The 21,179-nt window shown below is 47.2% G+C and overlaps 1 protein-coding gene across 10 annotated transcripts in view; it reads left to right on the top strand.

Annotated features, from left to right (window-relative positions):
* Nucleotides 1-16,551, top strand: part of MARF1 (meiosis regulator and mRNA stability factor 1) — a 49,433-nt gene extending 32,882 nt beyond the window's left edge. For 9 of the 10 annotated variants that reach the window (XM_008965398.4, XM_008965409.4, XM_008965444.5 and 6 more), the window contains 8 exons: nt 908-1,110; nt 2,431-2,658; nt 6,552-6,782; nt 8,741-8,953; nt 10,244-10,304; nt 10,392-10,517; nt 11,917-12,087; nt 14,004-16,551. In XM_008965398.4, coding sequence (XP_008963646.1) covers nt 908-1,110; nt 2,431-2,658; nt 6,552-6,782; nt 8,741-8,953; nt 10,244-10,304; nt 10,392-10,517; nt 11,917-12,087; nt 14,004-14,248 — 1,478 coding nt within the window. In that variant the 3' untranslated portion in view covers nt 14,249-16,551. Of the gene's footprint in view, nt 1-907; nt 1,111-2,430; nt 2,659-6,551; nt 6,783-8,740; nt 8,954-10,243; nt 10,305-10,391; nt 10,518-11,916; nt 12,088-14,003 lie in introns of those variants that run through there. The other variant, XR_010110477.1, reaches the window with a different exon arrangement.
* The last annotated feature ends 4,628 nt before the right edge of the window (nt 16,552-21,179 follow it).

The raw sequence follows: 21,179 nt of genomic DNA, 5'->3' as shown, positions 1-21,179 counted from the left end.
TGTTGAACTCTGAGCTACTTTATTTACTGTGCACACTTGAGAAGGGAAGACAACTCGAATGTTTTTTTTTCTTTTGCCTTTCAAATTTTAATAGTTGAAGTCAGAACTGCACAGGTCCAGTTACGGGTAGAAAGTACAGTATTTGAGGGATGCGAAACTCATGGATACTGGGGGCCAATTTTTCGTGTCTGCAGTTTCCGCGGGGCAGACCGCAAGACTTGAGTAGGTGCGGATTTTGGTATCCAGGCAGGGTCCTGGACCCGATCCCTTGAGAACACCAAGGGGTGACTGTATGGTCGTATCCTCCTTCTGTTATCTGGTTCTTAAACGGTGCTCCTGCAGAACATTGATGTCCATGAAATCATAGAATTCCAGGGCCCATTCTCACTTAAAAATTAATAGAAACAATCTCAGCTTAAGCTTTCCCTCCTGTTTATTTTTGTTCAACTTTTGAAGGCTGATTCTCTCTTCTGCTAGCAAGTTTTAACTGAAGATCAGATGAATAAACAAAAAAAGTGGGGATATTCAGAAGTGTGATTTCATGGGAATAATTTCTAGAGTACTTGCTTAAGTACAGGGACCTGGGTGTGTGTCATGTTAATAGATACGGGGCAGGGGCTAGAAAATTGTTTCTCGCTTGTAAGATGACATTGTTTCTAGCTTATAAGATGAATATATATGAATTTCATAATATAATAATATAACTTCCTGGTGTTCTGCCATGGAACATGTTTGAGAACCACTTGCAAAGAGGGAAGAGTATATGTGTTTGTTTTAGGTTGTGTGTGTTTGGAAGGCAAGGATGATATCGTTTATAAATTCCCAAAAGGATTTACTCTAGTGTGGATATTGAACACAAATGGGTAGAAAAAAACTGTGATTTTATGTTTTTTGGTTTTTTTAAAAGAACGCACTCAGGATGAAATAGAAAGGACAAAACAGTTCTCCAAGGATGTCGTTGATTTGCTGCGTCACCAACCCCATTTCCGGATGCCCTTTAATAAATTTATCCCTTCTTACCATCACCACTTTGGCCGGCAGTGCAAACTTGCGTACTATGGGTTTACCAAACTACTTGAACTTTTTGAAGCCATACCTGATACTTTACAAGTGAGTGAAGAAATTCTAATTTTATAAAGTATTTTTCTGAACAACATATAGGAAATACTTTTTCACGTTCCAGACCTGTTTTTCTGGGAAGTAGGGAGTTACGAAAGAGGATGAAAATATAAGCTATTGCAGTCAGAGAAGCCATATTCCTGACTCATTAGTATTTTTAGATAAATATGGCTTTTTCCTTCAATAAAGGATTATTCAAACTTGTTTTGGGGGTAATTATTGAAAAAAAGATTAAGTAGGTTTTCTTTTTTTTCTTTGTTTGTTTTTGTTTTTTGAGACGGAGTTTCTTTCTTGTCGCCCAGGCTGGAGTGCAATGGCGCAATCTTGGCTCACTGCAACCTCTGCCTGCGGGTTCAAGCAATTCACTTCCCTCAACCTCCCGAGTAGCTGGGGATTACAGGTGCCCGCCACCATGCCCAGCTAATTTTTGTATTTTTAGTAGAGATGGTGTTTCACCACGTTGGCCAGGCTGGTCTTGAGCTCCTGACCTCAGTTGATCCGCCCGTCTCAGCCTCCCAGAGTGCTGGGATTACAGGCGTGAGCCACCACACCTGCTGATTTCTTACACTGAATATTTGTTCATTACTTTTATACTTTTAAAATCCTTCGTGTTGGGCCGGGCGCAGTGGCTCACGCCTGTAATCCCAGCACTTTGGGAGGCCGAGGCGGGCGGATCACGAGGTCAGGAGATCGAGACCATCCTGGCTAACACGGTGAAACCCCGTCTCTACTAAAAATACAAAAAATTAGCCGGGCGTGGTAGCGGGCGCCTGTAGTCCCAGCTACTCGGGAGGCTGAGGCAGGAGAATGGCGTGAACCCGGGAGGCGGAGCTTGCAGTGAGCCGAGATCGCGCCACTGCACTCCAGCCTGGGCGACAGAGCCAGACTCCGTCTCAAAAAAAAAAAAAAAAAAAAAAATCCTTCGTGTTGAAGGTAGGTCTGAGTACATGAGGTAACATCAGTGCTAAGCTGTTCGCTGTTGCTAAGTTAAACCAAATTTCTGTTGTCGATTTTATTTTCTTTTTTTACTACTGAAGTGCTTTTTAAAAATTGTTTTATTGTGGCACAATACACATAACATAGAACTTACCTTCGTAACTATCTTTATATCTCCTGTCCAGTAGTGGTCAGCACGTTCACATTGTTATGCAACCGATCTTCTGAACTTTTTCATCTCACACAACTGAAACTTTATACCCATTCAGTAACGCTGACTTGCTTTTTCATTACTAGTTGCATACTTTTTTTGCTATTCTGTAAACAACCGTGATTTGTTTATTTTCCCTTTCCTCCCCCCGTGTCTTTTCAAAGGTATTGGAATGTGGAGAAGAAAAGATCCTTACTCTGACAGAGGTGGAGCGGTTCAAAGCTCTAGCTGCCCAGTTTGTTAAACTCCTTCGGTCCCAAAAAGATAACTGCCTTATGATGACAGATCTCCTTACAGAATATGCTAAAACTTTTGGTTATACATTTCGTCTCCAAGACTATGATGTCAGTTCCATTTCGGCTTTAACTCAGAAACTCTGCCATGTCGTGAAGGTAAATGTTTTTTGTTTTTTTTTTTTTTCCCCTCATGGGATAAAACTCACAGTGACCTAATTCTCATTAGGACGTTTGCGTGTGCTGTAGTGTTTCTTTATTTACACCTTGAACTACTTAACTGTCACAGCATTATGACTCGTTTTGTGTCATTAGTGCTTATTAGGTAATAGAAACCTTGGTTTGGAAGTTGAGAGTTTTGGTCTTCCTCTTGTGTGTTTCTGAATGGCCTTGCCAAAGCAACGCCTTTGTGAACTGATGAGGTCACTCTTCACCCCAGGGTTCGGTCATGAGGTGCAGCTGCCTCAGCACTGCTGGCCTGAGCTTGACTCCTTCCAGTGTGAGTTTTGCCTGTGACGTTCTTGGGAGCCCGTAATCACACAGTGTCCTCTCCCTCCACATTCTCACCCACTTAGGAGTAGGCTTAGGAGCAAGCGAGGGTGCAGAGTGGCCTTTGTCACTGGCAGAGCTGTAGTAGAGAGGGCAGCTCGTGCTGTTTGCTGTCCTGGACTGCGCTTGACCCTTCCTGTCCTAGGCAGAGCAGCTGCCAGTTTTCAGCCTCCTCCCCCACAGGACCAGAAGAAGTCACTGCCAGGAGGAAGGAATGGAAAGGGAAGCATGAAGGACGGCACCCTCAGTTACAGGCCCATTACTAGCTGCACACATTTCTGTGTCATTTAATTCCGTAAACAGCCAGAACGGGTTCACTCTCCCTTTCCTTCCCACTGTGGGGTTTTTTTGGAGTTGGAGTCTTGCTCTGTGGCCCAGGCTAGAGTGCAGTGGTGCGATCTTGGCTCACTGCAACCTCCGCCTCCTAGGTTCAAGAGATTCTTCTTCCTCAGCCTCCTGGGTAGCTGGGATTACAGGCGCCCGCCACTACGCCCAGCTAGTTTTTGTATTTTTAGTAGAGACAGGGCTTCACCGTGTTGGCCAGGCTGATCTCGAACTCCTGGCCTCAGGTAATCCGCCCACCTCAGCCTCCCAGAGTGCTGGGATTACAGGCATGAGCCACTGCACCCAGCCCCCACTATGTTTTTTAATGTATTGGACTGCAGCTAAGAAGAAGTTCTTACCTTGGCAGAGGTAGGAAGGCTCAGAGCTCTCCTTAGGTACTGATTGGTTGGAGGAGGAGGTGAGAGAGCAGGAAGCACAACCAGGAGAGCCGAACATCCCTGAGCCAAGGCAGAGGAATGGCCAGCAGCATCGCAGGAGGGCAGGTCAGAGAGGGACTGCCTGACTTCCAGGTTTAGCTCAGTGGGAAGAGTCGGTGCTGCTGGCCAGGTCAGTGGCAGTGTTGGTTGTGTAGACAGAAGCCACCTTGGAGTGTGGTGAGGAGTGAGGAGAGGTGAGAAAATGGCCCAGGTCATCTGGACAGCATCCTGGTTTGTCTGCTTGTGAAGATGGAGGGCTGTGGCAGCAGCTAGAGGCTGTGGGGCTGAGGGAGCAAGGGAGGATTTGGGCTGTTGGTTTTCCTACCTGGAAAAACCTGAGCATGTCTGAAAGCCATTGATGTGGATCTGTCTAGAGAGAGAAGATGAACATACAAGGGCGAGAAGGGGTAAGACAGGAGGGCCTTGAGGTGTGGGAGACTAGGAAACAGCACACAGAGGAAGGAGGAAGTATACAGGGCAATAGGCTGGGAGCAGGCCTGGGCAGGTCTGATGTTTATCATCAGGAATAGAAGGGAGTCCTCTTCCAAGAGTGGTTTTCCACTAGAGAGAGGGACTGATCTCTGCTTAGAGAGAGAGAGGAGAGGCAGGGCTCAGGACTTAGGAGTGGGGAGAAGGTCCACAGTTGTCATGGTGAGTGGAGAGTGGCTTGATCAGGATGTCACGTGGAGTGCAGGGGTATCGAGAGCTTACTGCAGGTTGGCACCGTAGACTCTGGGAGAGCAGCAGTTGGGGTGTGGCTATGCAGGTGTCGGTTCAGGGAAAGCAGGTGGTTGGATTCAAGGTGGGAGTTTACCGATGGGCGTCAGGAAAAGGCATGGGATGAGCGAATTTAAATATTGACAAGAATGTCAGTGCCAGCATGACAAAAGAGGAGAGTGAAGCAAGGGAGGGGGCTGGCAAATTGGGAGCAGATAGGAGGCAGTGATGTTGCTGAGGTTTGAGAAGGGGTGGAGTTGAGCGGGTAGAGTCTCTTTCTGCACTCCCACCCCAACAGCAGCTCCAGACTTGCTTTTACAAGTGGGATGCTCAGGAGGTTTGAATGATTTATGTTGGATGGGGTAATGACAGGTTTGCACTGTGACCTTGGAGATGGGTGTCTGCAGTGAAATTGAACACAGGAGGATGTCGTCGGAGATGAGAGAGGCAAGGCATTGAAAGGCTATACGGCTGTGGTGTGGGACAGGTCCCTGGGTGTTCAGTTGCCCAGGATGATGAAAGGGGTGGACTCAGGTGGATAGGAAGACCCCACGCCATGACCTAGGGCTTTGCTGGGTGAGTGTGATGGGTGGGCAGCTGGAGTGTGAGCAGCAAGAATGGGGAGAGCTGAGAGAGGCTCTGTGGTGCCTCCCTGGCTGCCCACTGGGTCTCCTGGGAGCTTCTCCAACCCTACCTCTCAGATTCTTATAGAATTAGTCCCAGCACACTCTGAGCATTGGTGTTTTTAAAAGCTCCCCAGGCAATTCTAATGCATAGCCGGGATTGAGAATCAAGGGATGGATCCAAGTCGCACCAGAGGAGCAGGCTCTGGTTTGGTTTCTTTCCTAAGCAGCTGTAGTGATGGTGGGGGTCTGGGTGGCTAAGATGACTGGGATCCCCTGGACTCGTATCGGTTGGTTGATTAAACCCGCTTCTGAGGAGGAAATCTATACAGTCCCATAATCATGATAAGTAGGGTGGGACCCTGCCAGCCTCCCTCCTGCCTTGGCTCTGGGCACATGTCAGAACCAGATAAAGATGCCCTGGTCTTGGGATGGCTCCTCAAGTGCCACCCACCTCTCTCTGCCTCTCAGAATCCACGGTCCAAAGAGTGCCAACTTGTGGTGACTTAGCCCTGCCGAGACCTTTGGCCCTGGCAGGAAAACCAGATAAAGGGGGCAAACAAGCTGTCAGGATGAGCATTGGTTTGTGAGAGCAGTGCCGGAGCCGTGCGTGTGCCAAAGCTCTGCCTGTTTTTGTGCCAGGAAAGGCTCAGGCCACAGCCTCACCCTCGCCACCCACAGCCTGCTGGCTCAGTCACCAGATGCGTGTTTCTTCACATGGTGTTTGGTCCCCAAGTGACAATCTCTGTCTTTTTTGTAAGGTTTCCCTCTCAGTGCATTTAACCGCTTAAACCCTTTATCTCCTTGAGAATCTGAAATAATTGAGGAGTGGACAGTTACTAGTCAGATGAAAATACCAGCTTTGTGGTGAGTAATAGCAGACTAGAAAAATGCAGCTTGCCTTGTAATCAGAGTAGGCCCTCTCTCACCTCCCCAGCCCGCCCTGGGGACGCATATGGGCAAGTCGGGTCTGCACAGAAGCCATGTGAGTGTTGCTTAGAGTCTAGCCTCCCCATCCCTACCCCCCTTCGAGCACAGCAACCCACACTTCACAAGCTTGGACCACTGGCCATCAGTTGGCCAGTCTGTGTCCTTCTTATAGTGGGGTTTGGAAAGAATGAATGAAAAATAAAGAGAATGATGCAATTTCCTCCCCCATTATTATCTTGCTGAGAGTTTTCAGTTATGGACCAGCAGGGGGAGGACAGTTTCTGCTTCCATGTTGGTATGGTGTCCCAAAGACGCTAAAAACAAACCCACTTGCTTTATTTCAGTGTAAGAGAAAAAAATTAGAGATTTTTCATCTGTTGGTCTCATTAACCAAAATGAAGTGAGCTGAGTTGGGTATAACCTAGGGTGTCTCTCTTGAGCTCTGAAAAGTGTGAATTCTCGTTTTTCCCAGGTTGCCGATATAGAATCTGGCAGACAGATTCAGCTGATCAACCGAAAGTCTCTGCGATCTCTCACTGCCCAGTTGCTGGTATTGTTGATGTCTTGGGAAGGAACCACCCATCTTTCTGTTGAGGAGCTCAAGAGACATTACGAAAGTACCCACAACACTCCCCTTAACCCCTGTGAATATGGATTCATGACCTTGACCGAACTGCTGAAGAGCCTGCCATACTTGGTTGAGGTAGGCACGTTAATGGCTCTTTAGAACTATCATTGAAAACTATCGATTGGGCATTTCCGGATTACCTGATGGTCTAGATTAGAGTGTGTAGAGCTGGAAGGGACCCGAGAGACCATTTCATGGATGAACATGCCGAGACCTCAGGCAGTGAAGCAGCCCTGCCTAAATGGGTGGCAGAAGCCAGTGAAAGCCTGGTCTCCTCATCCTGGCACTGGGGTGTGTTTGTCCCGTTCTAGGATGAAAGCCTGGTCTCCTGATCCCGGCTCTGGGGTGTGTTTGTCCCATTCCAGGATGGATTTCGCTACTGTTTTATCTTTCTGAATGAGATGGTTTATGTGGTGGCTTGAAGAGAGAGATGAGTAAGGTGAGGGCAGAAAGGAAGGTTGGCCAGCCAGTCCCCCAGGCAGCCTTTCAAGAATGGCGCTCCAAGATTGAGAGAATCTTAAGAGAATACTGCATGCAATTCTCGGGCGACAGATATAAAAACCTAGAGTAAATAAATGAAATCCTGGAAAAAATAAGTTACCAAAATTCACTCAAGAAGTTAAAAATTAGACCAATTACCGTAAAAGAGACTACAAAAGATCACTGAAATATACCAGTGAAAAAGGCATCAGGACCAAGTGAGATAACAATTGAATTTCAACCAACCCTAAAAGAACAGATAAATCTACCTTTTAAAAAACCATTCTGGGGCCCGGCAAGGTGGTACACGTCTATAATCCCAGCTACTAAGAAGGCTGAGGCTAGAGAATCACTTGAGCCCAGGAGTTTGAGGCCAGCCTGGGCAACATAGCAAGAACCCATCCCCAAGAAAAAAAATACTGTTCTAGGCTGCTGAAAAAGAAAAAAGGAAAGCTTACCATTTATTTTTACGAAGCCAAAATAAATTTAATACCAAAAACATAAGATAGTCCCTTAAAATGATCCTAAATAATAACAAATGAGCTCCAGCAATTTAAAAGAATGATATGCCATTATCATCTAACTGTGGGACACATCATTAAATAATGAAAGGATATACATCCAACATTTTCTAAACTCTGTTAATATCTATCCTAAGAACACCAGTTCTGGACAGGTGTTAATGCATATTTCAGGACAAGTGACTTTCCCTGTCCAGCTAAGATTGGGAATATCCTTTCTCTTGGCGATTCCAGAGCATGTTAAACACTTTGAAAAGGTTTGTGGTAAAGAAATCTGCTTCCTTACCCTGCATACACAAGGGTTTTGTGTTTGTTTCTTGTTGCTTTTGATGTGTTTTTAAAGAATGCTAGTGTCATCCTCTATCACAGTGTTTCTTAGAAAACTGGTTTGGAGGTGCAGTTTAATGGCCCCAGTGTTCACTGTGTGTACCGTGATTTGCCAACACGGTTTGCCTCCCCCGATTTCTTCCCTGCTCACACACTGTCTCTTCAGACCGCTGCAGCCTTCGACTTGCAAATAGAACTGAAGTTTGCTGGAGGCTATAGCCTTCTCTTGGAGGAAATCCTTGAATAAATCCCTCCTCCTTTCTCCTCTTCCTTCTTTCCTCTCTGCCTCCCTCCTTCTTTCCTTCCTCCTCCTCCTTTCTTCTTCTTTGTCTTTTTTGTCATCTTCATCTTCTTCATCTTTGTCTTTGTCCAATTCATCGTCTTCGTCTTCTTTATCGTCGTCTTCGTCTTGTCTTCGTCTTCTTCTTTGTCTTCATCTTTGTCGTCTTTATTTTCATCTTCATTTTTGTCTCGTCGTCTTTGTCTTCATCTTCTTTGTTGTTGTCTTCTTTGTCTTTGTCGTCTCCTTCTTCTTCGTCATCTTTGTCTCCTTCTTCATCTTCATCTTCTCATCTTCGTTGCCTTCTTTTTCTTCTTTGTCTTCGTCTTCAACTCTGGGCCTTTTCCCTCAGTGGGAGGCCTTCACTTTCCACGGGGCAGGGCCAGTCACTAATATTTCTAATGCTGCGTTTTCTTTTTAACCAGGTTTTCACTAATGATAAGATGGAAGAATGTGTGAAGCTCACAAGTCTGTATTTGTTTGCAAAGAACGTGCGGTCTTTACTTCATACTTACCACTACCAGCAGATTTTCCTTCATGAGTTTTCCATGGCCTATACCAAGTATGTCGGAGAAACTCTGCAGCCCAAGACCTACGGCCACAGCAGCGTGGAGGAGCTCTTGGGAGCAATTCCACAGGTGGGCATTTTTCTCAGCTTCCGGGAGAGCATCTTCTGAACAGCCACAGGCTAACTGTCCTGAACAGAAAAATAAAATGCTGCCAGAATAATGGAACGGCAGGCATTTTGAATTGATCCTTTCAAAACATACTGTTGGTCTAAAGTAAATGATTTTAGCATTTCTCCTTGATTCTTTCTGTAAACCTTTATTAAATCCCTATATGCCAGGTGAGTAAGTTTCAGGCTGTAACTCTAGAAAGGTGTTGGTTAATGGGAGAGTCAAGACCCCCAAGCAGGCAACTAGTCAGGGCGGTCAGGGCAGTGGGCGCGCTGAGGAGGGCCGTGTCAGGGCCCACTTCCCAAGCCTGGGGAGCCTGGTGCAAAACCTTCAAGGATGTGCCTGAGGGAAGCACGTGACAAGGAGGGGAGAGAGCATTCTGGGCAAAGGGGATGATGGCATGAGCAGATGCAGGGTTGTGACAAGTGGCATGGAGTGTCGAGAGGCTAACAGGGAGCTGAGAGCTCGGTTAGGGAGGGCGTGGCTCCTCCAGGTAAGGAGGGAGGACTGTGTTGGAGAGAGCTGGAGCCCAGGTTTGCATTTGAAAAGCACCCCAGTGGTGCTGTCCATGGTAGAGCCAAGAGAAGCAGGCATGGAGGAGGGAACTGGGCTAGGATCCTGGCCACTGCAGAGGTCTGGGTCAGTGTTAGATGGAGGGATTGAGCCAGAGTAAAAATAGTAGAATAGAGGAAGTAGGAAGGACCCAGGCAAAGCTTGCCTGAGAGCTGAGATCAGTGACCTGGCGACGACGTGCACATGTAGGGGGCCTGGGAGCCTAGTTCCACTACTACCACTCTGCTTGGCTGAGATGGAGAGCGGCACAATCAGGGAGAGGACTTTAAGATGCTGATAATGAACTTAGTTTAAAGGGTCTGAGAGATTGCTCTTAATTCTTTTAGGTGGTGGTTCAGTTTCTGCAAAAAAAATGGCAAAGAGCTCTCATGTGAGAACTACCTTAATTTATATGCCAAAGCTGGTGTTTGGAAGACAGTCTTTTTAAGAATTATAAAGGATATTTCTGAAACTGTGTCTCATGATTTTTGAACTACTCTGCTTTTTATAGGGGTATGTTTCTGTCAGCTTCTGTTGCTTTAAAGGCTAAGGAGAGAGTAGAGAAACATGCTTCTTGGCAGTAACTCAGCTCCTAAATTCTAGCCTAAGGCAGGCTCCGTAGGTCACACTCTTCCTGAATGTTAGGGCTTCTGTCCCCTCCTTTTCCGCTGCTTAACCAGTAGTATGTCTTGTGTGCAGGTGGTCTGGATAAAAGGACATGGTCATAAGAGAATTGTAGTGTTAAAAAATGACATGAAAAGTAAGTAAGCACCCATCCCCTCCCCCCTTAAAAAATCACGGTTCTCTCACTGACATTTCTCTCTGACGGGTGCTGTTTGTCCTGTAGGTCGTTTGAGTTCACTCAGTCTCTCCCCTGCCAATCATGAAAACCAGCCCTCGGAGGGCGAGCGCATCCTGGAGGTGCCCGAATCGCACACAGCCTCGGAACTCAAGCTTGGAGCTGACGGCAGTGGTAAGAGAGGAAAAGCAGAGACATAGGAGCTTGTGAAATTCTAGGAGAAACGGCTTTGGGGTCGGGGAGAGCGAGGGAAAGGACTCCAGCAAGTCATCCAATCTGCTGAAGTTACATAGCCACACATTTTTCAAAGCAGTTTTGGTATTTAGTTAGTAACAGAGGATAAAATTGACCTTTATTTGTTAGCATTGCATGGTTGACTGGTTAAAGTCCCTGAAGGATGTTGGCACCCCCATAATGATCATCTTACCCCAGTTCAGATGTTGAAGAAAAAAATTATTCCGACACTTATTATAATGGATATTCATGACACTTGCAACAGGGGAGAGAGAGCCAACTCCCAATACATAGCCTAGGAGCAGAGTGAGGGCTCAGTGGGTGGAAAATTACTAAGAGGATTCTTGCTGTAGGCATGCAGGCCAGCCAAGGATCTAGACATCAGTGGTTGGGAATAAGGAATTCGATCAGCTGTGAAGGGTGAGGGGATTCTCACTAAACTGACTCAAGCTAAGACTGGAGCGAGCCGGCAAGTTCAGCAACAGACATGGAAGGCCAAGGTCAGGCCTGATCCGGAAGAGGGCTCAGGGTGCCTGACTCAAGGCTGGTCAAGGCGTCTTTGTCACAGGACAGCCCTAGGCAGGATTTGATATACTAATGCATTAATATTACCCAAAATTACACCGAGTCACATAGATTTCAGATAGATCCACCTCTGTAGTAGATAGAGGCCAATTCTTGGAATGTTATAGCAGTTCTAACTTTTCTGAAGGACTTTTGAATTCATCGTTATAGGTGAGAATTTTGTCTTCTTAACATGCTGCGAGATAGCACGTTACCGTCCCCCGTGCCCTTAGGATAACTGAGTTACACAGCATTTGACGTTTTATGAAGCGCCCTCCTGGGAATCATCTGCCGAAGCTGCCCCACAGCCTTCAGCAGTGCTGACCTCCGTTCTGCATCGGAGGCTCGGAAATCTCAGGCAGTCACGTATTACAGCTCACCCAGAGTCAGCAGCTAGGAAGCCACGGACCCAGGCCCAGGGCTTCGGATTCTGAGCTTCCACTTGCTGATAACTACGTACACCCCGTCTCAGGCTGTCCCTTCTCTTTGGAAGCTGACTGCAGGACCCTTTTCTCTGGTTGGGTCTTTTGAGGGGCCAGTGTTCCTAAGAACACGGATCTTCAGAAGAACTAGCTTATTAAGGCGTTCCATTACCAGGATCTTCCTGTTAGTGGGTTTTGGGTTTTTGTTTTTGTTTTTTTTTTTAATACCTTAAATACTTCTTGACTCTCTTATCTTTAAGGCTTAGAAGGAAAACTTCAGGTGTGAGCCCAGGGTGTGTGCTGGGGGTGGGCATGGAGGTCCTGTAGTGTCACGGCCCTCCTTGTTTGCCCAGGGCCCAGTCACACAGAGCAGGAGCTTCTCCGCCTGACCGACGACTCCCCCGTCGACCTCCTGTGTGCGCCTGTCCCCTCGTGCCTGCCGTCCCCTCAGCTGAGACCAGACCCCGTTATCCTCCAATCTGCTGATCTCATTCAGTTTGAGGAGCGCCCTCAAGAGCCTTCTGGTGGGTGACTCCATGTTGTCATGGGGGTTTTCTTCGGGGTTTAAAACAAAACCACGATGAGATACTGATATAGTAAATGACAGAGGTGGGAAGGGACTACCCCTTTTCAGGTGGAAAACACTGTGCTGATTATTCGACCTTCTTTCCCCACCTGGGTTCCTGCAGAATTGGATGCACAGCCTGAGGTTGCCTGGCGAGCATCAGGCAAGGGCGATTTGGCAGCTCTGGAGGGCTGGTGGCTCGGGGCTGTGGGCGAGTCCACAGGGGTGGGTGGGGCCTCCTGGGCTTCTGCTCTCCCAGACTTTGTGAAGGTTCAGCTGCTCTCAGGCACACCTGTCACCAGATGTACACGTCACCCATGGTGGGGGTCCAGAGGGCCCAAGGGCTTTATAAAGGGGTGAATGGAGGGAGGTGTCTGTGGCTGGAGCCCCGGACTCTGCCCAGTGATATAACAGACAGGAAGCCGAGCACGCTGAGTCCCAGCCTAGTGCAGGCATTGGCACTGACCCTGTGCTCAGGGCTGACAGACACCATCACATTTAACTCTCACCACGGCTCCAGGTGAGAGCCGTGGAATAAAGGCAGCTGCTTTATTCCACAGGCTGCGTGACTAAGGCACAGCTGGTGCCGTCACTAGAGAGGCAGTGGCCCCGGGCTGCTGGGCTAGCAAGGGCAGAGCCGGGGTTGGAACCCAAGCCCTCTTGTCCTGCGGTGTCTCCTGGCCTCTGGAGAGGATGGCCCATCTGCCCTGTACAGATCCCTCCATGCTCTTCATCTGTTGGAACCCAGCTCCTCCCCACTGCTGGTGCTGCTTTCCAGGTCACCAGGAACAACCCGTGGACTCCTGGCTTGGCTTTTACCATCTTGGTTGTTCTTGGCAGCGTTCAGCACTGCTGCCCAGGAAAAGAACTGAGGCTGTTGACTTGGAAAATAGGAGATGGGGAAGTAACTGCCTGCGGATAGAACCAGCCTGTGCAGTCAGACCTAGACCATGCCCTGCTCCTGTGCAGTGCCCCCCTGGGGTTGGTGGCACATTGATGTTAGTTCGTTTGTGGGGTTGTGGCCTTTGTGCCTTCAGTCTGGGCAAGTTCAACTGCATGCACAGGACAAGAGAGGAAAATAATTAAAACACTGTGGGCAGTTCTGTTAGCCGCTCTTCTCTTGAGGGTCAGTCTAGGCAGGGAGCTGGCTCTGCTGTCCCCTCTGCCACTCTCACCTTCCATGGGCCTTTGGGAGCAGGAGCCCTATGCCCTATGCAGTGGGAGTCTAAGGCATAATGATGCATCTCTTTCAAGCAGCATGGCCCTGTGTGTAGAGCAGGTGAATTACATGTGGCTCAGCCACAGAAATGGCAGTCCAGAAGCACTGTGGGAAAGCTGGCTGTGCTCAACTTCCTGGGTTCTGAGGGTAATTCTCACTCTGCGCAGTCCTTCCTTATCCCTGGTAATAGACCCATGGGGAGCATAGGTCCTCTCTAAATGGAGCAGGCCAGGAGCTCCCTGACACCCAGATGCTCCGACCCCACCCCCTACCACCCACGGCCTCCCGCCTCAGGAAGTCTCTAAGTCGTGGATAGCTTTATGGGTCCTTAATATCTGGCAGGCAGAATGAATGGGCAGAGAATCCAAAATGGAAAAACAAAAAGTTTTAACCTTTGCTCATTCATTTATAGCTCAAAATAGAGATCTTTCCAACTTTGTAATCCAGTGGGAGAGGTGGGATGCAGTTTATAGATACTTGATTTCTGTGCCAAGTACACTGGCCACACAACTCATATGTAAACTGTGGCATAGATGTAGCATTTAGAAGCTTTTCATTACTATTATTATCTTTTGAGAAAATATGAGCAAGGAAGAGAAAACCCACACTTCTTACAGATCCTGGATCTGAATCTGTTTGCTTTTCTGTGTTTACAGAAATTATGATTTTAAACCAAGAAGAAAAAATGGAGATTCCAATACCAGGAAAGAGCAAAACTCTGACCTCTGACTCCAGCTCGTCCTGCATCTCAGCAGCTGTCCCCGTGCCTCCCTGCCCCTCCTCGGAAACCTCCGAGTCACTGCTCAGCAAGGACCCCGTGGAAAGCCCGGCCAAAAAGCAACCCAAAAATAGAGTCAAATTGGCAGCCAACTTTTCCTTAGCACCTATAACCAAGCTTTAACTCCCATTTGGAATATAGAATTAGGATGGGAAAACACTGTCTGATTCTGCACACAAAAGTGGGTTTCAAAAATACATCCTTTTCTGTGTCATGAAAACCCCCCGAAGCCATTGACTTCATCTTACCTGTGTTCCATCATGTTTTTCTTTTCCATTGAACACAGCTTTGAGCTGAAGTCTTTCTTTTCTTCTTCCTTTTTCTTTCTTTTTTCAATTATTTGAAGAACTTGTGGCATTTGTTAAAGAATCCTTAATATATTTTACCAAATTTTTCGTAACTATTATGAAATACAATGGTGTTCCAAAAGAAGAAAGCACTAAGAACTCAACTAGCAGGAAGCGGTTTTGCTTCCATTGAGCCACGTCGGTGGTGTCATCCTACATGTAGCATAATAGAGTCTCTCAGCCTTTGCTTACTGGTGTTTCCGACAGTATTAACCCAGTGCGTGGCATGTCTTTGAAGCAAAGCCTGTCCCGCTAGCCTGTGTGTTCACACACTGAAGGAGAAGGGTAGGCGAGGGGTTGGGAGTGTATTTTCAGGTTGGAATGTGAAGGTTCCTGGCTTCCATGTGACTTGTAAGTGTGCCTTGTTTTTTATTTAAACTATGTCTGTAGTTGACAAAAGTGGCTTCATCACAAATTTTTTTAAACGTTTCTACTTTGGGGTTCCATTTAGGAGCTTTCTAGAAAGTTGAGGATGTTTGAAGCTTCCCTTCTGTGTTCCAGTTTGATATGGGTTAGGTTAAGGAAAAGGAGATGGTCTCGATGTCATGGATTTAAAGTCAGCATTTGGATTACAACACACATTATTGTGTGTCGAGAGGCAGCATTGGAAAGAGCCTGATTTTCTAAAATATGCATCAAGTGCATAAATTACAAATCAGAGCTGAGTGGGGAGGTGCTTCAGCAGCAGCGGGATCAATACGATTTCCACTGGGAAGAGACAGGAATTCTACCTACACATAGGAAGGCCAAGGTTGATCCACTTAACCTTGTTATTGTAATTTTAAAGCTGGTATCGGTAGCTGGGAAGCTTTATGTGTGTGTATGTCAGCTCAGCATCTTTTAATCGTGTCTGATTTTACTCGTTACTTCTCGCTGTTGGAAGCATCTCTGGGTTTTTTGTGGCGTCTGGTGTGGAATGGCCTTCCTCTCTAGGTGCCTGAGGTGTCCGCTGACGGGTGGCCTCTCACCCCCCTCTAGAGAAACCTGACATTTACAATGGATTGTATTTGTCCGGCAAAAAAGGCGGATTCATTCATAGAGCAGAAAGAACCTGTTGGCGTAAGGTCTTCCACTAGTTAGATGGTTTCTTTTGGGGAAATGTTTATATTTGGTAACTTCTAGAAAGCCAGAAAATGGACTCTGATTTCATAGCATTTTGATAAAATGCCACAAAATAAGGGCTATAGAGAGATTTTTACAAGTCAGATTTTTTGTTCCCCAAATCTTTTAAATGAAGCCAGTGACTCCCAGTTCTCAACACATGGCCCCAGTCAAGACAGAACACCATGGAAAAAACCCTTTAAGTATTATGGCACTCTCCGAATCCTCCTGAAGGCACTTCCTCTACAGACATAGTGTTACAGGAAGTGAAATGCAAATGTGCAATTTTTTTAAAGGAGCTTTTAAACAAAGTAATAATAATTGGTGTTGAGAACATCAGTTGCCTTATTCTAAGATTTCATAAGGCTGAGTTTGCACGCTTGGACTTCAGTTCTGCTAGCATGTAAAGAGTGGTGGACTTTAAAACCATAAGAGGTATCATTACAAGTCACCTGGAACAGACTCAAAGAACAGGTTCTTTGGGCAACAGACAAAGAAGAATCAAGTTCTGTGCTGTCCCGTGAGTGTGTCTGAGTACCATTCACTGGAGTTGCTGCTTAGGTCTGGGACGTGTGTGTGACTCTTAACAATTGCTGTCTGAAAATGAGAGAGAAGACTTCGGAAGCACATTGTGTTCATAATGTACTCCACAATGGCCAGTCCAATTGCTATCTATTTTTTTATCCAGAGGCTTAATTAAATGATGTGGTAAAATGATGTTTGAGCATTAAGACAATGTAATTCTTTATTTCTGGGTGGAAAGATATACCGGATTAAATTTATCTGTTTAAAAAAATGACAAAAGTTATCACCAAAACCCCCTTTCCCATCTTGCACTGTTTGTTTTGGATTGGGTTTGGGGGAAAGAGATGTTTTTCTTAGTTGTCTACTTTGTTTGAACACTTTTGTTGTGGTTCAAGTGCTGTTTTGTGTGTTGGGACCAAACAGTTGTCAATAAACTTTACAAGCGAGCATCTATTTTGAGTTTCCCAAGTGAGTGGTTTTGTCTGTCTGTCTGTCTTTGGGGAGGAATTACAAACCAATACAGTTCTGCCATCATTCATTTTGGGTCTCCTCAACTTCTCGCCCCTTCTGGAAATAGAATTGTGAGGTGGAGAGTAAATCCGTCTACATCTTAGAGGCCTTTTAAACTCAGCACACGCCGAAGCAGGTGGCTGGATGGTGGGCCCTTCGTCGTCAGGATCCTCCAAGTTTTCCAGCCTTTGTTCCAGCTTATAATTACATGTGGGAAAATACAGTAACCACAAAAACCTTCCAGTTAGAAAACTCCATTAAATCCTAGGCTCTCTCTTCTTGTGAAAGAAATCCAGCGTGCCCGCTGTCTCGTTTTTGGTCACTGCTAAGCATGCTTTTTGAATAAGCCAATTTGGAAAAGAGTTATTCCACAGATACAGTTGTGAAGCCCTCCCATCCCCTGAGACCGCCATTACCCCCTGTCACCCCTGCCACCAGCACCCTCTGGCAAGAATTTAAAAGGACCCAGAAGAGACTTGAGTAAATTGCTTCTTGATGACATTTTTTTCAAGTTCAGCAATGTTAAAAGCTGCTAAAGACCTTTCCAAACATATTTCACGATGGCAAATTTGTGCAGAAAAAGTTGAGTAGCCATCGTGCCCCTTTTGAGCGGCGTCAGGAGGTCTTGTTAGGTGTGGACTGGGGCTGGAACGGTGGCTTTGCATTTATCTTTGTTTCTTTCCCACCTAGGAAGGTGATTCAGAGGTGGGGGCCTAGAAGACAGCTATCTGGGGGAGAGCAGACCTGTCCGTAGCAGAGGGGGCTGCGCTGATTGAAGAAGATCTGTTCCCTCTCTGTTCCCTTTGCCAGAAGGAGCGTTGTGCTTTGGGATTCACCTTCACTTTCTAGCTGCTTCCATGGGCAGAGGGTGAGTCATGGCGCAGAAGCCCTCAGCGGCCTCCACCCACCTGCTGTCCCCATTGCTTGGCGGGGGGGGGGTGGGCGGCAAAACTGTTCCTCAATTCTCCTAGTGTCCCTGGCTGGGCCTTAAACTGACAAAGACATTAATAGGAAAAAAGCAAACAAATTTTACTTCATAACAGTTTTGCGAGAGTCTTCATAAGGAAATGAAGACCCCAGAAAAATGGCTAAGCCTGAGTGGTTTTTTGTTTTGTTTTGTTTTTTGGTTTTTTGAGACAGTCTCACTCTGTCACCCAGGCTGCAGTGGCATAATCTCAGCTCACTGCAACCTCCACCTCCCAGGTTCAAGCGATTGTCCTGTCTCAGCCTCCTGAGTAGCTGGGATTACATGTGTGCACCATCACACTGGCAAATTTTTGTATTTTTAGTAGAGATGAGGTTTCACCATGTTGGCCAGGCTAGTTTTGAACTCCTGAGCTCAAGTGATCCTCTGGGCTCAGCCTCCCAAAGTGCTGGAATTACAGGCATGAGCCACCACGCCTGGCTGAGAACCCTTTTTTTTGGGGGGGGCGGGGGGAAAAGGGCTAGAGAGCTTAGAAGGTGCCAAGCCAGAGCACCAAGAGCCAGAACTTTCCTTAGCAAGATAAAGAGAAGAATACACACGTTCCAGGAAGGAACGACTTGGAAGTGGGGGAGCTGGTGTGCAGAGGAAGAAGGCATTGCAGGGTGGAAGGGGCCGTTGTTGGAGGGAAATCCTGCTCAGTGGCTGGGCTGCTCAGCTCCTCACTCCACACGAGGTGGTGAACCAACCAGGAGCATCCGCAGGGGAGCAGTACCAGGGGCAGCAGGGAACATATTGGGCCTGCTTGGCACCGTCTCTTCCATCCGCCTCAGGCAGCTCATGTGATGGCCTCCAAAGGCTTCCCAGGTGCAGGGCCTGGGCCTGAGGGAACCCCCGCTCCTACCACCCACCTGCGCCCCCTGCAGTTTCTGGTATCAGCAAGTGCAGACAAATCCACACTGGGGCTGCAGGGTCGCCGCCCTTGGTATTTCAGCAGCCAGAGTCTGATGCATCAAGGGCAGGTGTGGCAAGAATCAGGAAATACCTTCTTTTTTTTTTTTTTTTGAGACAGAGTCTCGCTCTATCGCCCAGACTGGGGTGCAGTGGCACGATCTCGGCTCACTGCAACCTCCTTCTACCGGGTTCAAGCGATTCTCATGCCTCAGCCTCCGAACAGCTGGGATTACAGATGCTGCCACCACACCTGGCTAATTTTTTTTGAGACGGGGTTTTGCCATGTTGCTCTGGCTCGTCTCAAACTCCTGACCTCAAGTGGTTCACTTGCCTCGGCCTCCCAAAGTGCGGGGATTACAGGTGTAATATAATATAGATATTATATATATATATATAGATATAATATAGATATATATATCTCTATAATATCTATATATAATAGATATATCTATTATATATAATAGAGATATATATCTATATATTATAGATATATATCTATAATATATAGATATAGATATCTATATATTATATATAGATATAGTCACACAGTCAACCACGCCCGGACCCCCCAAGCCCCCCTTTTTTTTTTCCGAGATGGAGTCTCACTCTGTTGCCCAGGCTGGAGTGCAATGGTGCGATCTCGGCTCTTTGCAACCTCCGCCTCCTGGTTTCAACCGATTCTCCTGCCTTAGCCTCCCGAGTAGCTGGGATTACAAGCATGTGCCACCACACTTGCTAATTTTTGTATTTTTAGTAGACATGGGGTTTCACCCTGTTTTTTAAATTCTCTAAAAGGAAGAGGACACTTGTTTTGTTTTTGTTTTTGTTGTTGTTTTGTGTTGTATTGTGTGTGTGTGTGTTTTGAGACAAAGTCTTGCTCTGTCTCCAGACTGGAGTGCAGTGGCGCAATCTTGGCTCACTGCAACCTCTGCCTCCCAGGTTCAAGCGATTCTGCCGCCTCAGCCTCCCGAGTAGCTGGGACCACAGGCGCCCGCCACCATGCCCAGGTAATTTTTTTGTATTTTTAATACAGATGGGGTTTCACCATGTTAGCCAGGATGGTCTCAATCTCCTGATCTCGTGATTTGCCCGCCTCGGCCTCCCAAAGTGCTGGGATTACAGGCGTGAGCCACCGTGCCCGGCCCTGTTTGCTTTTAAATGGGAGAGATGTGTTTAAATCCCTCCGATGGGAAGAGAAAGAACAACTGGGGCTACAGTGGTGGGGAGGGAGGGAGATGAATGATGACTCTGTCACTAACAACCCCTGGGACCGTGGGCAGTGGATTTACTGCCACTTCCTCATCTGTAAAGTGAGAAGTGATAACAGGATCTGACTCATTGTTTCAAGTGTTTCTCCTGCCTCCGCTTGCAACCTCTTGCAACCTCCGCTTGAAAAGGGTAATGGATTTACTGCTACTTCCTCATCTGTAAAGTGAGAAGTAATAACAGGATCTGACTCATCAGGCTGATGTGAGGAGGGAACCAGCCAGTGTGAGCACATTGCTCAAGGCATAGAGATAAGCTACAATAAATGTTATTCCCATTATCAACCTCCTCCATGGCTTCTAAAAGGAGCAAGTCTAGGTGTGCAGGACCCCTCTGTCTGCAAGGTTTCCCAGCTTGGAAGGTGGCCCTGGTAATCTGGAAGCGTCTGGAATTATTAATACTTTCTTCTGCTCTTCTGTGACAGCTTAAATAAATTGGATTTTTTAATGTTTTCTTTTTTTAAAAAAATCAGTAGGAATTACAGGAACATACAGTAGGTGTACCCAGAGCTTAGCGGAAGTACCAGAGGCAGGATTTTGATGAGGGTTTGATCTCCTCTGGTTCGTTGGATCTGTGAGTGACTGCTGTATAACTGGCCTGAGGTCAGACCTCGCTGACCCCCCCACTCCCCTCTCCCCTTTTTTTTTGAGATGGAGTCTCGCTCTGTCGCCCAGGCTGGAGTGCAGTGGCACAATCTCTGCTCACCGCAAGCTCTGCTCACCGCAAGCTCTGCTCACCGCAAGCTCCGCCTCCCGGGTTCACGCCATTCTCCTGCCTCAGCCTCCTGAGTAGCTGGGACTACAGGCGTCCACCACCACGCCCGGCTAATTTTTTGTATTTGTAGTAGAGATGGGGTTTCACCGTGTTAGCCAGGATGGTCTCGATCTCCTTAACTCGTGATCTGCCCGCCTCGGCCTCCCAAAGTGCTGGGATTACAGGCTTGAGCCACCACGCCCGGACCCCCCAAGCCCCCCTTTTTTTTTTTCCGAGATGGAGTCTCACTCTGTTGCCCAGGCTGGAGTGCAATGGTGCGATCTCGGCTCTTTGCAACCTCCGCCTCCTGGTTTCAACCGATTCTCCTGCCTTAGCCTCCCGAGTAGCTGGGATTACAAGCATGTGCCACCACACTTGCTAATTTTTGTATTTTTAGTAGACATGGGGTTTCACCATGTTAGCCAACTTGGTCATGAGCTCCTGACCTCAAGTGAGCCTCCCACCTCCGCCTCCCAAACTGCTGGGATTACAGGCATGATCCACAGTGCCCAGCCTTGACCCACATTTTTTATGGGGAAAAGAGGGCGGTGGGCCCTTTGCAGCCTGAGTTTTCACTGCACGTTGGAGTGGGAGGGGTCTGTGGTGGGTGGAATTGGGTCCTCCCCAAATGCATGTCTACCTGGAGCCTCAGAATGTGACCTTGGTTGGAAAGAGG

Source organism: Pan paniscus, chromosome 18 (genome assembly GCF_029289425.2).
Source record: "Pan paniscus chromosome 18, NHGRI_mPanPan1-v2.0_pri, whole genome shotgun sequence".
NCBI lineage: Eukaryota > Metazoa > Chordata > Mammalia > Primates > Hominidae > Pan > Pan paniscus.
This window is presented reverse-complemented; position numbering and strand designations above follow the sequence as displayed.